This window comes from Gymnoscopelus braueri, assembly GCF_963280865.1.
Source record: "Gymnoscopelus braueri genome assembly, chromosome: 22".
NCBI lineage: Eukaryota > Metazoa > Chordata > Actinopteri > Myctophiformes > Myctophidae > Gymnoscopelus > Gymnoscopelus braueri.
In genome coordinates, this window is record NC_137624.1 from 8,394,298 (window position 1) to 8,411,737 (window position 17,440).

The 17,440-nt window shown below is 43.9% G+C and overlaps 1 protein-coding gene across 1 annotated transcript in view; it reads right to left on the bottom strand.

The window, feature by feature from the left end:
- Positions 1–17,440, bottom strand: part of adamts6 (ADAM metallopeptidase with thrombospondin type 1 motif, 6) — a 120,480-nt gene that overhangs the window by 62,022 nt on the left and 41,018 nt on the right. The window contains exon 11 of the mRNA XM_080419522.1: positions 9,127–9,268. Within this exon, the coding sequence (XP_080275648.1) occupies positions 9,127–9,268 (142 nt within the window). The remainder of the gene's footprint in view (positions 1–9,126; positions 9,269–17,440) is intronic.

Here is a 17,440-nt window from a genome sequence, read left to right on the forward strand (position 1 = left end):
CTAGCCCGACAGCGGCAACGACATATAAAAAAACCATAAAATCGAATGCATGTTACAAGGGACAGCTCTGCACAACCTTGCATTAGATTTCCCATTAAAAGCCGACTGGGTCGCCTTGCATCTCCGACTTCAAAGGGCGGTTTCTTTTTTTCTGTTGTGTTTTTTTTTTTTTACAGGACACAGTGTGTACGGACGGGGGAGAGGAGAGAGGAGCAAGGCCCATGAAAAAGACTTATGATCCCCAGCGTAGATTCTGACCCCGGGGTCGGTAAATATGCCACGGCCTCCGCAAGACTCCGCAGAGCCTATCCAGATCAAATAAAGCAGAACAACTGCCACTCTACCTCTCTCCCCGGCAGCGTTGCCAGATTTTTGCGAGAGAAATAAGCGACCAGGGTCTATGAAAACGAGCCCAACAGAAGCGACTATATTATAGGGCCACATGAGCACTTTAAACCTGCATGCGTCGGATGTTTGACAATAGCTGATCTACAAGCTCGCATCGCGGCGCGTTGTGAGGTTGTAGATCTGCTGTTTTCAAAATGATCTTGAAAAAAAAGTGAAACGTTTTGAATATTTGATTATAACACAAATCTGGTACGGGCGTCCCTGGCACTAAATATTTTTTGATGGGGGGGGGTCTGTTGGAAAAATACATTCATTTGGGGGTCCTTGATTTGAAAATGTTTGAGAACCACTGGTTTAAACAACATTAGGAAACAAGCCCAAATAAGCAACTACACTTTACAAACAAGCCCGGAAAAAAAACGCAACCCACAACTACCAATAATTTACTAGTGACTTTACAGAAAGAAACAAGCCAAAGTCGCTTATAATAAGCAAACATGGCAACCCTAGTCCCCGGCTTGAAAACGGTGCTCCCCTTTCTTCAACACCCAGCTGGTTTCAATAAGCTCTACTAGCCTGGGCTGCTCCATTCACAATGTCAGCCCCCCACCACCACCACCCCAATGCTCAGAGGTCAGCAGACCCTGGTCCTAAATGAACATACATGTGGACCCTGACAGATTTTTACACTAAAGCCAAGTGGTTCCGATCACACTGGGACCGGGCCTGGGATCACCCTGCTGTTTTTGGGGGGGTCGGTCGCGGACCCATTTTTATGGGTCGTGAGTAGAAAAATATATTATTTTAACGTTTCCTACAAAAAAAAAATGTCATTATCATTTCAAAAGATTGGAGGAAAAAAAAGAATGATTTCAAAACGAAATTCAAAAGTATTTCCCAAAAAAAAGAAGAAAAAAAAAGAATCGATACATTCTAACAGAATTTTAAGGGACATTAGCATGAAAATAGCAAATCTACAAGCTCACAACGCGCCACGTGGCGACAAATTGCGCGTGTAGATCGGCTACTTTCACTATTTATTTAAAGTTTGGGACCCCCGCCTGCACTGAGGAAAAGAAGCAGCTCGCCACAGAAAGAGCAGGGGGGCTCTCTCTCTCTCTCTCTGAGAGACAGAGGGCCTCACTAATATAGCCATCAAAGGAGGTTTGTTTTTCATACCTTCACCTTCCAATATCTCTGAGATTTGGGAAACAGTCAGAATGGGAGGGTTTACTCTTAAGCCTGGTTTATAAACTTAGCCCAAAAATAGCCGATCTACAAGCTGGGGACGCCGTCTCTGTCGGGTGGAAACCTCATGTCCAAAACTGTTACTTTTTAGGATTCAAATGCAAAAATAGCAAAAGTAGCAGATCGACAAGCTTCGCGCCGCGTTTCGAGCTTGTGGATCTGCTACTTTTCATGCTTTTGTGTGACACTGTAGTATGATCAAGTAGGGCGTTGATTTACGGAAAAAAAAACACAAAAAGTTTAATCCATTAAGACCGGGAACTCGTCTGTGTCATTTTAGATTTCTTTGGGCTATTCAAAAATAGCAGATCTACAAGCCCATAACGCGGCACCGAGTGCCACGCTATGAGATTGTAGATCTGCAATTTTTTAGAAAAATCGTGAACATTTGTACAAATCTTTGAATATGTATTTTTTAAAGCAAACATTTGTAACTCAAATCTTTGCTTCTGGGGATTCTACAAATGTCTTCTAAATCCTAACAGTTTTGTTTTTTTAAACTTATATCGGTGGTTTTCAAACAGACCCCCCCATCTAAAAATATTTTGTTCCAGGGACCCCCTTGTTCGCTTTAAAAATATATAATATTCAAGGATTTGCCTTCTTTTTTTTATTATAAATAAATAGCAGATCTACAAGCTCCGAGCTTGTATATCTGCTATTTTTGAATAGGCAAAGAAATCAAAGAATGCCACAGATGCTGCTTTCCCGGGTCTTAAAGGGTTAAATATGGAGATAAGAGGTTTCTGCCCGACAGCAACGAAATACAGTATGCTTGGCATTGGTGTCACTGAGTTTAAGCACGGACTTGAAGAAGCAACGATGCTAAGTTCCCATGTTATATACGTGATTAATTGCACATTAGCCCCAACTCCTCCCTCTCAGCCTCAGTTAATCTCTGCCCGTGACGCAATCCCATGTTGTAATGCGATGTCTGGAACGACCCCAGCATCACATCCAGGACGTTCGAAACCCTCTGAATAAACTATGTGTCATGGGCCTAATACCAAACTGGTGGTGGAGTGACTAAGTAAATTTAAGAACATACAGCAAGTAAAATGTTCAGGTGCTTTTACTTGAGTATTTCCATTGCTTGATACTTGATACCTCTGCTCCACAATACTGTACATCTCACAAATGCAATTTTCCTACTCCTCTACAATTATCCGACAGCTTTAGTTACTAGTTTCTTAGATTATTAATACAAAACATACATTTAAGTGATAAACGATGATGTATTATTGTAGGTTAAAGCAGAACTATGTCACTTTTTTAATTAATAAAATGTAATTTTGTCCAATCTGTAGGCCTATGGTTAAAACAATATAACTTATACTATTGGGGTGGTTGTATTTTGTCTCCCTGCTCTGCTATTGAGACATTTACATCGTGTCAAAGGTCAGGTCTCACCTAGACACAGGATCTGACACGAATTTTGACCAGATGGTCAAGATTCAATCTACCCCCTGAGCAAGCAGGACGGCTCTATTAGCTCAATGGTAAAAATGTCAGCACTTGCGCAGGAAACCATGTTCAAATCCGGGGGGTAGAAGAGAAAACCTACATAGTGCAGCTTTAATCTACACAGCAAGGAAAATATAGCTGAATGGGGTAGAGAGTCCCAGGTCCCAGGTTCGATTCCTGAGCAAGAGCCCCCCCCCCCCCGTGTCTCCTGTTCTAACGGTGCCCTCCCCTCCCCTCCTCCACTGCAACCTCTGGCCCCTATCTATCCTACCGGTGAGAACCTGTCCACCACGGCTCTCCTGCCCTCCTCCCCCCCCCACCGGACCATCCGTCTCTGATACTCGACCCCCAACCTCCCCATCCACCGGCTGTAAATCTTCTAAGCTTCTTCTTTAGCATGTCTACCATTCTCTATATACTACTGCAGAAAATGTTCTCTCAAAACGTTTTCACGTCAAAGACCCCCCCCCCCCCCCCCCGAAAATGTACGCGAATTTGGCCCGCAGACCCCAGCGTGGAAGTATATATGTGCCATGTATTATGTCTAATGTTATTTTTTATTCCATTTTTTTTCCCCGCGATTTTTGTAACCCATTTTTTTCACCCGGTGCCAATTTCCTAAGTGATCCTGGGCACTACACCAGCGCTACACCAGTCCCCCACAGCCTAGGGAGGCCAGGGCCGAGCTCATGCTTCCTTCAATGCATGAGAGCCAACTGACCTTCTTGTCACCTGACAGGGGGGAGTTTCCCCGATTGGACGTAGCGTGTGGAAGGAACACGTTATTCCAACCAGTTCCCTTCCCCTCCATCAGGCGCCCCGGCTGTCATGGGGGAGGCGGTATAGCAACCAGGATTACTACATGTTTTTGTGAGGGTATTAACTACCCTAGGAGACACGGGGAGAACATGCAAACTCCACACAGAGTAGGCCCTATCGCCAACCCCACCTAGGGTATGGGCGCTGATGACGCGGAGGAGAAGACACGCCCCCAGCTCCCACAGCGTCCCCGGCGGGAATCGAACCCAGGACCTTATAGCTGTGAGGCGACAGCGCTACCGACTGCGCCACTGTGCCTTTGTCTAATGTTCTTGTCGGTGTGCTCCGTCACTCTCTACACCAGTGGTTCTCAAACTTTTTCGTGTCAATAAATAGGGGTGTGCCGATACACTCATTTCACGATACGATACACGATGTTGGGCTCACGATATCGATACGATACGATATATGGCACTTTTTTTATTATGAAAATATATGGGGGGGGGGGGGGAAGCAAATGCAAACAAATACTTCTGTTTTTGCATTACTATTACTATTGCAACAAAACAAAAAAACGCCACAACGATACATATCGTCACGAAAACGTATCTCGATATATCATGGGACGATATATCGGCACACCCCTATCAATAAATGATTTGTATTTGGCCGCGGACCCCCATCTCAAAATATTTTGTTCCAGGGACCCCCAGAAGCAAAGATTTGAGTTACAAATGTTCTCTTTAAATATATATATAAAGATTTTCTCAAGTTTTCACAATTTTTCAAAAATAGCAGATCTACAAGCTCATAGCGCAGTACTCTGTGCCGCGCTATGAGCTGTAGAGGTAGATCTGCTATTTTTGAATAGCCAAACTATAAAATATGGTTAAAGTGGTTAAAATGATCGTGATACTATATTAACTATACCCCTGGTATCCCCCAAAGGACCCCTGGGGGTCCCCGGACCCCACTTTGAGAACCAATGCTCTACACACAGACATGGAGGAGAGGAGAGGATGAGAACCTGGCCAAGAGAGAGAGAGGGGCCAGTTGTAGTTGATTGGAGGCGCACAGCTTTTTAACGTCTGGTTTTGTTGTTGCTTGCCTTCTATTGAATTAACCCATTAAGACCGGGAACGCATCTGTGTCATTTTCAGATTTCTTTGGCTATTCAAAAATAGCAGATATACAAGTGCCGCTCTACTTGTAGATCTGCTATTTTTCTTTTTTTTTATCGTGGAAAATTGTTGCAAATCTTTGAATATATATATATATATATTTAAAGTGAACATTTGAAACTCAAATCTTTGCTTCTGGGCGTCGCTGGAACGACATATTTTGAGATGGGGGTCCGCAGCCAAATACGTGTCATTTTGGGGGTCCTTGACATGAAAAAGTTTGAGAACCACTGATATAGCAACATACATTTTTTCAAAAAACTGTTAGGATTTAAATGTAGAATCGGCCTCAGGTCTTAATGGGTTAAAGTAAACAAATTCATGTTTTCAAGCCTGGAACTGTAAGGGAGGTGGAATGCACCTTTCTTGAGTTCAACTTTAACTTTTGGGCATTCCTCATTTCCTTTTTTTTAATCATGCTTGCTGCTCAAAGCCAGTCAGTGTAAAGAGGTACTCTCCATCAACCACAAAAGGTCACTGCATTAGGTTAAAACATTGGTTTGAAAAGACTTTGAGCCAGCGATGAGAAGATTTGTCAAAAGGTTGTCAAAATCTTTCGACAATAGCAGGGCTACAACAAGGTCGAAAAGCCAAACAATAAAATACAGTATACTCTTCCACATTTTGCCCAGGAGGAGGACCCCTGGGGGTCCCCGGACCCCACTTTGAGAACCAGTGCTCTGCAGTGTTGATTTCGTCGACTAAAACTATGACGAAAATGTTCGTCAACTACCTTTTTTCACTGACCAAAACTAGATAAAAACGGGGGGGGAAAAGTAAGCTATGATGAAAAAACTAAGACTAAATATACAAAATAACAATTTCGTCAACAAATAAAAAATAGACTCAAATGTTAGGGAAGGACTAGTGGAGAAGAGATTCAGTAGAACTGAGACAAGTAATTTTATGTTTGGTTGTGCTCCGGTGTTATAGAAAATAGATGATCTACAAGCTCAACACGTCGCAGATCAGCTATTTTCAACATGCAACCAAGTTTAAAATCAGGTATTACGACGCCATCAAGGCACCGCCAAAATACATTTTGGTCGACTAAATCAACTGAATCTTATGATATTTAGTCAACTAAAACTAGACAAAAACTAAAACATTTCAGGTGACTAAAATATGACTAAAACTAAAATAAATCTAAATGTGCTGGTGCTCTGTCCATTACAGGATTGCAGATGCTCCCAGCATCTCCAGTATGCTCCCTCCCTCCCTCCCTCCTCAGGGGTGTAACATCCATCTACACATGGATCCATCCATTCACATGAAGCACACGGCTTCATTCTTCAATCCTTTGACACTTTACTAAGTCTTCCCACTGATCTGTCCTGAAAAACATCAGGTCACAGTTCAACTCAGCCGTTCTCTTCCTGGAAAGTTAGCATGGGGAAATACACGTCAGGTCAGAGGTCAACTCAATGTGGGTCAGTGAGCCAGACATTTCCAGGTGGTGCGCTCACTGTCAACATCACTAGAGGCCCCGTATATATCGTGGTCTGGCCGATATTACAGTACAGTATATCGGCAATTATTTGACTTTTTTTCCGACAACATCGTTATCTGCAATTACACAGCCGATGAGTCGCGTTTTAAAAAAAAAACACTTTCAAACCCTTACCCAGTGGTTCTCAAAGTGCCCGGGGCTAAATTTGTCAATACAGCATCACAATCATTTTAACCGCTTCATCCATTTGTATGTTGGCTATTCAAAAATAGCTGATCTACAATGGCTTGTGAAGGTCTTTTGTTAAAACCCATTCAAACCGGGAAAGCATCTGTGTCATTTTAGAGTTTTGCCTTGGCTATTCAAAAATAGCAGATGTACAAGCTCAGCTCATGCCAGTGAACAATAGCAGCATGAGATTGGACCGAGGCTGTTCTAACAGATACACAATGGTTGTGATATGTGTGTGTGTGTGTGTGTGTGTGTGTGTGTGTGTGTGTGTGTGTGTGTGTGTGTGTGTGTGTGTGTGTGTGTGTGTGTGTGTGTGTGTGTATGTGTGTGTGTGTGTGTGTGTGTGTGTGTGTGTGTGTGTGTGTGTGTGTGTGTGTGTGTGTGTGTGTGTGTGTGTGTGTGTGCGTGTGCGTGCGTGTGCGTGCACGTATGTGTATTTGGGGGAGAATGAGAGTCCATCAATGCTGTCACAGTTCCTGGAAAGAAGCTGTTGTGTATGCGTGTGTGCTGGAAACAGGTTGGGAACCACTGCTCTAATATCTTCCCCCATTCATCCATTCCACAGCACATGGCTTCATTCTTCAATCCTGACACTTATAAGTCTGACCCATTGATCTATCCTCGAAAACATCAGGTCACAGGTCAACTCAATGTGGGTCAATGGCCCAGACTTCATCATTTCCAGGTGGTGCAGAATTACCACATTTCCTAAACATGTTCTCGGTCAACATGTTGTGCCCAAGGAACGCACACCAAAGAACTGTACAAAATGTCAAGGCAAACCTGTATTCATATCCGTGCACAGGGCCGTGTCCACAGAGAATGCCTTTTGAGCTGAGGAGTGCTTTGGATATCACGTCCATAGTGCTCACACACAGAGTGGATATCATGTCCATAGTGCTCACACACAGAGTGGATATCATGTCCATAGCGTGGTTCCCTCCACCGTCGGTGTGTGAATGTGTGTGTGAATGGGTGAATGAATGTAATGCACATTGTAAAGTGCTTTTGGATAAAGGTGCTATAAATGTACCATTTACCAGGCTGCAGGCATGGCAAGTGATGGACGGCCCAAAAAACATTTCCAACAACTACAGTAACAACAAAAAGCCTGTGTTAACAGGAAAACATGGCTGCCATCCTTATGAGAAGGCAGTGGAAATGGATTGGGCATGTCGTCCGTAGAGAGCAGGACAACATCACCCCAACTAACCCTTCACTGGACACCAGGCGGTAAACGTACACAGAGGCCGACCCAAGAACACCCGGCGTCGGACAGTGGAGGGAGAGCTGGAGACCCTGCATCACACCCACCATTCGCTGCTGGACATGAAGCTAATGAGGAAGTACTGAAAATGCTGCAGCCATTAAACGCAATGGGTATTTGACCGGACTTTACGCTTGATTTTATTACCTTAGCAAACATTGTCATGAATACTTTATGCGTTCAGTCGCTAGTTTAAAGTCTTCTTTCAATTATCATGATATGCGATTTTTTTAAATGATGGTCCAATTTTAAAATGGATGATAAAGTAGGATACACTTCTATAGGGCTGCTACTGGTTCTACTGTGTGAAGACCCGCCCTCGCTCCCTGTCCACGCGATAATTAGCCTGATTATCAGCCTGAAGCTGCGTGGAGCTTCAGTCTGAAATTGGCTGCAATGTCCGCGATTACCAGGGGGAGGGGATTCAAATTGCCCTAAACCAATCACAAGAGATCCACGGATCCGCCTACATCTGACGTCATCGCACAGCTTGCTTTAGCAGATATTCGCTGATTGGCTTGTCGTTAGACCACCCCCACCTCCTACTCTGATTTTACAGGTTTTTCTTCGACCTTGAAAAGCCATAGGCTTACATTATGACACCAGACCAAGAGGAGCTCACTCAGAGAGTGGGCGGGGTCTATGTGGTCTGGAACCAGGCTACGCGATAATAGCATTCATTCCGAAAATGGCAGATTTGAATCAGCTGAAATTCGGCCTCAAAACGGGTCTGTAGAAACCAAACGAATGGGTGACATCAGGGGCGCCGATTTATGTCCGCGCTACTGGGTCGTTTCTTTCCTGGGTTTGTTACCTTTTTGTTTTGTTTTTGTTACTTTAATGCGGTTAATTCGGTTAATTTATAATAATTTATAATTTGGTACAAAAACTCCATGAAGTGTAGATGTCGGAGGTTTTTTCTTTTTCTTTTTTTTGTGATGAGTTTGTGATGGGTGCTCGTCATCTCTCCTGTGTGCTTTAGCCCCGAGGCACCCACAGTATCGGCGCCCTTGGGTGACATCACGGCTCCCTTCGTCCATATTTCTTTTACAGTCTATGATCACACCTGGGGGTACTATAAAGATGCTGGCCCAATCCTTTGTTGCTGCCCTAAATGCCAGCCGGCATAAAGGGCACTAAGTAAGTGAGTAAGCGAGTGGTGGATGCTGGTTTCTTACCCCGTATTTGCACTGGCGGGAGGAGGCTCCGTACTGGAAGCGGCACTGCTCGTCTGCGTCGTACACCTGCCCCGGGGCCACTGTGGGGTACAGGAAGTCTCGTTTCAGTGGTTCATTGTCCAGACACGTCCCCCGACCTGAGCTGTCAGAAAAACAAACCTAACAATAGGATTGTTTCTTACACAGAGCAAACCCTACACCCCAGCCCTCCACCCTCCCTCCCTCCTGCATTGGAGTGAATGATCAGAGCTGTAGCCTGCACTGTAGCATTGGTTCTCAAAGTGGGGTCCGGGGACCCCCAGGGGTCCTTGAGAGAGTTCCAGGGGGTCCCCAGCTAAATGATGGATAGTTAGGAACCAAATGGAGCCTTATGGGTCTGTAACTCTGAGAGTGTACAAATAGAACCAAATGGACCCTGACGGGTCCATTTGGTTCCATTTGTACACTCTCAGAGTTAAATTGAGAATTTTACAATATAATTGGGGTCACAGATACAGAAATGCCATTAAATGCGGGTCCGTAGCCTAATGTTAAACTGGGGGTCCTTGAAATTAAAATGGTTGAGAATCACTGCTAGAGCCGTAAAAATCTTCTCTTATGGGGGTCCCTAGCATATATTGTCAAATGGGGGTCCACGGGGGCTAATAAGTGTCAATTTGGGAGTCCCTGACATGAAAAAGTTTGAGAACCACTGTTCTACAGTGCAGGCTACAGTAATGGGTGTAAATTGTGTGTATACATTACATTAATGCTTAGATACTGGGGTATCAAGGTCCATTATTTATTCGGCAGGACCACCATTTGATGAGATTTAGACTTAGACCAAAACTTAGAATATTTTGTTATCATTGGATACAATTTTGTCCACAATTCCATGCTGTATTGATGTTGGTAATAGAGTCCAGAGGTAAGCATGCACATCCCAAAAAAAACTTTTCAGGTGCTGAACATCAATACGTACATTAGAACGTCACAATAAGAGGCAGCTACGGTAGCTGCCTCTTATTGTGACGTTCCTCTCTTCTTGTATAAAACACGCCTCCTTTATGTAATGTATCAGATCTGATGAAGACCCCTTAGTGGTCGAAACGTTGCCGAAATGATTTAATACATTTTCTACTGGGACCTAACAGTGTGCAGACTTCCCTTCCTTTCCTGTATTGATTTTCTACATTCTGTAATTGTGTAGACTTCTTGTAAATTAAGTAATGCTGATGTTTAACAATAATTTTACTCTTGAGAGCGTAAAATGAAACCAAATGGACACTCTTAAAGATCTAGAAGGGTCCATTTGGTTACCAACTCTCCATCATTTAGCTGGGGACCACCTGGAGCCTTCCCACTGGGGGTCCCCGGACCACTGGTTGAGAATTAACCACCGGATTAGGGGAAAGTCCCTGCGACATACTAGCGTCATGTCCAGCTTACGCTACAGAAACAGGCGCCCTATGGGCCACATGACTCGGCAAGGCTTGCTCATCAAAGTAGTTATGCAGATCGTAGATCGGCAATTTCCGTACGACAAAGTACAGTATAAATAAGGCTTCGGAAAGAAGGGCATGAAGACATGGATAGAAGCGTTTACTTTGAACACAAAGTAAGTAGCGGATTAAATGACTGTGTGTCTCTGGTCTGGCTAAAAACGCAGTGCCCTGTGTGATTATATGGCTGTGTGTGTGTGTGTATGTGTGTGTGTGTGTGTGTGTGTGTGTGTGTGTGTGTGTGTGTGTGTGTGTGTGTGTGTGTGTGTGTGTGTGTGTGTGTGTGTGTGTGTGTGTGTGTGTGTGTGTGTGTGTGTGTGTGTGTGTGTGTGTGCTCCACTGTCCTGCACTGCATGTTACAGCTCATATAGAATCCACGGCAGAGCCAATAAAATGACCGTGCAGGAAAAGGGAAAAGAAAGAAAGAAAAAAAACCACTTGAGTGAGGCTATAGGTCATGAGTCCAGCTCCAGGATTTTCTGTTTAGTCTGTTTGTCAGATAGAAATATGTGTGCTCCACAAAGAACTCACTGCAAAAAAAAAGAAAAGAAAAACACAGTAATTTTGTATTCTGGTAAGCAGCGTTTCTAACCCGGCTTGAAAAATAAAAATACTAAACGGCAGCCAAGAAGCACACGCGCACGCACGCACACACACACACACACACACACACACACACACACACGCGCGCACACGCACACATGCGCACACACGCGCGCGCACACACACACACACACAGAGTGGCTTTTGTTGGTGAGTCTTGTTTATGCTGGGTTCAAATGTTTGAGCTTACTGGGAGTGTCTGTCTGTGTTACTGTGTGGATGCTGTTCTCTGAGGAAAGATGCTGCTGGCCTCACAGACGCCCACGTGGAGGAGGGAGACCTCGTCTACTGTGCTGACTAATGTCTGGGTAAGGTAATATATCGATATTGTGATATATGAGAATAGAAGTAGCCGCCCACTCATAGCTTCAGTGCCAATGGAAACAAGTCCCCAGGACTTTTTTGTGCTATCCTTTTAGCCTTAGGGCAATATTTTTGCCGGTGCCTTACCCATTATCCCTAAACTTGTTTGCCATTTTTTTTTACAAATTTTAAAAACATTTTCAAATAGTTCAACTAGCCGATCTACATCGACACGTTGTGGGCACCTTACTGTACCTCGTATCGTTTACATTTCTGACTAATAAAGTATTCATCATCAATCAAAGCATCGCTATTCTGGGGCAACCAGTGAAAACAGAAAATATACAAGCTCTCAACGCCAAAGAGATTTGGTGTTGAGGGGAAAAACAAGAAATGACAGTCATATTATGCCAGCTTGCAGCAAGCTTTTTTTTTTGCCACACACAAAAGTACCTTATGTCATTGCTGTGTGCTAACTGCTAGCCCCAAACTCTGCTGGAATTGATCGTTTTAAACTCTGTAAAGGGATCTAAAATGTTATGCTTACATCGACAACAAGTGTTGTCGCTTTTTTTTTTTTACGAGGCAATGTTGCGTCAACTTACGAGCAGTCACCTCTAGTAGGATCAGGATGCCATAGCCTGAGAGGAAATGATGACGCAACACCGCCGTTCAGAGTATGGGAAAGTCTCCCCATTGGCTTAAAGGACAGCCAATGATCAAAAAGTGGCGAGAAAGTGACGACTAGTTGCACCGTCTGTTCATAGACCGGCTAGCTCTTCAAGGAAGCTGGTAAAAAGGAGCGGACCTAGTACAAAGCCCTGGAGGACCCCAGTCAACTAAAGTATAGAGTTTAAGTGGTGAATCTACAGTAGATAATGCTATGGCCATCTATTCTAGTAGGCCTACATGATGTATTTCTGGTTGGAGCTGCCTATGGGTGTAACATTACACATTAGGGAGCAGGACAAACTCTGTATCGTCTCTGTCGGGTGGAAACCTCAGATGTCCAAAACTGCTACCTTTCAGGATTCAAATTTAAAAACGGCAAAAGTAGCAGATCTACAAGCTCAAAACGTGTCGCTTCGCGCCGTGTTTCGAGCTTGCGGATCTGCTACTTTTGATGCTTACGAAAAAACTTAAACAGATTAGAATGTGGAGATAGGAGGTTTCTGCCCCCGACAGCAACGATTTCTTTTCTCTGGCTATTGGCCACAGCAGTGGATGTTTACAATACTGTCCTAAGCCATAGGAATAACATATTTCAAAGCTCAAAATTCAGCGGTATTCTCCTTTGGGTACTACGGACCCGACCGAGGCTATAAATCGTCTCGGGTCTGGTGTAGAAGTCTATACATAGAACTCAATAATCGAGCGCGAGGATAAAAAAAGAAAAGAAGACATGCGTCTCGCTCTGAAACCGCTGTGGTTCTTCTCTCTCCATAAGCTTGAGTCAGAGGATTCTTTTCGAGACAAAACATTACTAAAAGTATTTACTATAACACTGTGTTCTTTTCTGTGGCAGCAGGCAGCAGCAACGTGCGGTGGAATGAAATGCCTCCGCCAGTCCCTCGAAAGGAAAAGTGGGCTCCGTGACAACATAAACGCAGCTAGACTTTGATTGTGCAGACAGACAGACAGCAAACTGGTCCAAGAATGGAAGACAGACAGCCGAGGAGAGGAGAGGAGAGGATGGGGAGAGGAGAGGAGAGGGAGAGGAGAGGAGAGGAGAGGAGAGGAGAGGAGAGGAGAGGAGAGGAGAGGAGAGGAGAGGAGAGGAGAGGAGAGGAGAGAGAGACACTCACACACACACCCACCCACACACACCCCCACACACACACACACACACACACACACACACACACACACACACACACACACACACACACACACACACACACACACACACACACACACACACACACACACACACACACACACACACACACACACACACACACACACGCTCAAACTACAAGGTCGTGCCTCAGGCACAGTGGTGGAAAGTAACTAGGTAAATTTACTCAAAATACTGTACTTTTTACTTTGAGTACAGTATATACCTCTCTCTCTCTCTCTCTCTCTCTCTCTCTCTCTCTCTCTCTCTCTCTCTCTCTCTCTCTCTCTCTCTCTCTCCCCACAGTGTGTATTAATCCCATGATGCATTGCTCCATATGGACACTCATCGGGGTTAGAAAAGGGCCTAACATGCTCAGAGTCCCTTTCTCTAAATACACCAAGACACACTCCATTACGCACGGTCAAATCCTCTGTGTTCATTTAACACTGAGAGTGCACAAATGTAACCAAATGGCATTTGGCTGTGTGTGTTGGTGTTTGAGGAAGACAAAGTAGTTTGAAGTTTAATTATAGAAGCTATTCTTTGGCCCTCACAACAAAGGCTTCTTGTCCACCAAATTCTGACAAATTCATTAAGCGAAGCATAAATGTCCTGTGATGACAGGGAACGACAGTGAACTATAAACTGACCAGTCATACTTCAGCTCTGTGGTCAGTAACCCGAATGCTTATTGGCTCTCAACCGCCGCTACCAACTCAAACTTCAAAGCCGCGCCGTGATTAGGCACGAATAATTATGCAACAAAAAAGCATACGGCTCCAGCCACACACAAAAAAAATCCAAACCCATTAAGACCTGAGGCCGATTCTACAATTGCCTTCTAAATCAGTAGTTCTCAAACCTTTTCGTGCCAAGGACCCCCAAAATCATATGTATTTGACCACGGACCCTCATCTGAATTTGTTTTGTTCCAGGCACCCCGAGAAAAGAACATTTGTGTTAAAAAATTTTTTTTAAATAAATCAAAAATGTTCAAAAATGTTCAAGACACTTTCACAATTTTTCAAAAATGTAAAAATAGCAGCTGTACAAGCTTGCAGCGTGGCACGACGTGACGCGCTGAGAGCTTGTACATCTGCTATTTTTGAGAACCGCTGTTCTAAACCAATGTTCTAAATCCTAAGAGTTTTCTGAAAAACATATGTTGCTATATATATATATATATATATATATATATATATATATATATATATATATATATATATATATATATATGACTGAAGTATGACTGGTCAGTTTATAGTTCACTGTCGTTCCCTGTCATCACAGGACATTTATGCTTCGCTTAATGAATTTGTCAGAATTTGGTGGACAAGAAGCCTTTGTTGTGAGGGCCAAAGAATAGCTTCTATAATTAAACTTCAAACTACTTCTAAAATGACACAGATACTTTCCCGGTTTTAAAGGGGTTAACAGCAGTCCAGCATGCACAACTTGGAAGAATAAACTTCACTGGTACTGCGTCTGTGTATCCATAAAGCATTCTTCAAAAAACCCAAACAAAGCGTCACATATTACACCAGCATGCAAGCGAGGCCGGCGAGGGCCAAAGCCACAGCCAAACGTGTTTACTTGGCAGGAGGGGGGGGGGGGGGAAAGCCTGTGAGATATCCAAACATCTGAGTGAGGGTGAGAACACTACAGTAAGCAGAGTTTACAGACAGTTCAGAACGAACCTCTTTGTAACGAGAAACATGAAAGCAAAATGCAAACATAGATATGATGCAAACACAAATATTACTCAAGAGAAAGACTAAATGGGGGGGGGGGTGGGTGAGTTGGGGTGGGGTGGGGTCAACTGTTCTTCAAGAGTAAAATAAGGGGTCTTATTTTTCCATCTTCGTAGTCCTAATTTATATGCTTCAGCGAAAAATGACAAAAATGGCGTACATTTCAACCAGCAAATGACCTACATTTCAACTGAAACGTGTTGGAGAGTGTCGAGTCTGTCGACACTTTCTTTCAGTATGTCATTAAACGTAATTTCACCTGACACTTTTTTCATACTGCCTAATGTTAGGGGTGTGGATAGCTGAGTGGCTGAGCTGTGTACCACATAAGTTCTGATGCCTAATGTTAGGGTGGATAGCTGAGTGGCTGAGCTGCGTACCACATAGTTCTGATACCTGTGTCTCTCTCCATGTATCCTGTCTCTCTTCGCTGTGGACTATCAATAAAGGCAGAAAAAGGCCTAAAGATGCAGTGTTTCTCAAACTTTTTCAAGGTCAAGGACCCCCAAATGTATATATAATTTGCCCGCGGACCCCCATCAGAATTTTTTTTTGTGCCAGGGACCCCAGAATAATAATAGAATAATAGAAATAATAGAAAACAGAAAATAAATATCCTAGTATAGAGCCCTGAGGGACTCCGGTCAACGACATGGGGTTTAAGTGGTTAAGTGCCTTGCTCAGGGACACGTCAACATAAACCCGGGGGTTGGGAGATGAACCGGTGAACGTCTGCTTACAGTACCAGACGGCCTCTCTACCACACTAAGCTACGGCCGCCACAGAGCACCCATTCTTTAGCTGCAGCTTAACTCCCTCCTCGTTTCCTCCTGGTTCTTTTAAAACCAAAACCAAAAACAGCGGGCAGAAAACAATGGCTGCCCGTCGGCTGCACTCGGATCTGACTCGGATCCATTCGGGTTCACTCGAACTCGCCACCTGATTGGCCAACTTTCGCTGTCAATCACAGAATGATGGGCTTTACCAGGCTAAGGACGCCGATAGGCTCGTCCACTTGGTGGACGGCGAAAAAAAGCCAAACAAGCCCTCATGCCAGACTCCTTCCTGAAATCAAATGGAAATGAGATTTTCCGGAGGGAGGGGCTTTACCAGGCTAGATATCTTGTAGATATTTTCACAATATTTATCTGTGGAACCGAGTCAAACTAAATGTAATGCCTACAATTACAAGTGCTTGGTCCCCAGCTCAAATTTGATTATTTTGGTGGGTCGCGGTCTGAAAGGTTTTGGAACGCTTTAATCCAAACTGTGAATCAGGCAGTATAATTGGCCGTGTAGACACAAACCTTTCCAGCAGGGCAGACACATTCACCTATTGCTACTACAGATGGAACTGTAAGACACATTCCCCCCACTCCCCAGATACTGGTAATGAACTAAATGGAGACTTGTTTTAACCCATTAAAGACGGGGACGCATCTGTGTCATTTTAGATTTATTTGGGCTATTTAAAAATAGCAGATCTACAAGCTTATAGCGTGGCACCGAGTGCCGCGCTGCGAACTTGCTATTTTATCTGCTATTTTTGAAAAATTTTGAAAATTGGTGCAAATATTTGACTCTATATATTGTTTTAAAGCAAACATTTTAAACTCAAATCTTTGCTTCTGGGGGTCCCTGGAACAAAATATTTTGAGATGTTTGTTTGTTTGTTTTTGGGGGGGGGGGGGGGGGGTCATTGACATGAAAAAGTTTGAGGACCACTGACATAGAAACATACGTTTTTCAGAAAACTGTTAGGATTGTACAAATGTTCACATATTTGCACAAATTTTCAAGATTTTTCTATGAGCTTGTATATCTGCTATTTTTTGAATAGCCAAAGAAATCTAAAAGTGTCACAGATGCTTTTCCGGTCTTAATGCCAAGATACCGTCCCCCTGTTTCCAATAGTTCTCCAGGGATGCTGTCAGCTAGCCTAGCGCCAGGGAGGACTTGACGCTCTCCAGGGATGCGGAACATTGAACGTTGACAGATTTTCCCGTGAACTGTTTATGTAATTCCTACTTGACACGAGTGGCGGTCGAGGAGAGCTTCAAAGTCCCTCGGGGCACCGTTTGTCAACAACCACCGTGTCCTTTTGGAAGTGTGTGAATGTCGGACCGTTTTGAAGAGGACAGTTCATCCCCGAACCTTTTGGGCACGTTCCACCACGTTTTCCACAGAGCCTACATTGTTCTTATCGTCCCTGGGAAAGTGGCAGAGAGCCTGAACGCTTTTTTGTGTGTGTGTGTGTGTGGGGGGGGGGCTCATCCTCTGATGTAAATATTAATGCCACCACACTGAGAAGCTGTTCCGCTCTTTCTCTCCTCTCT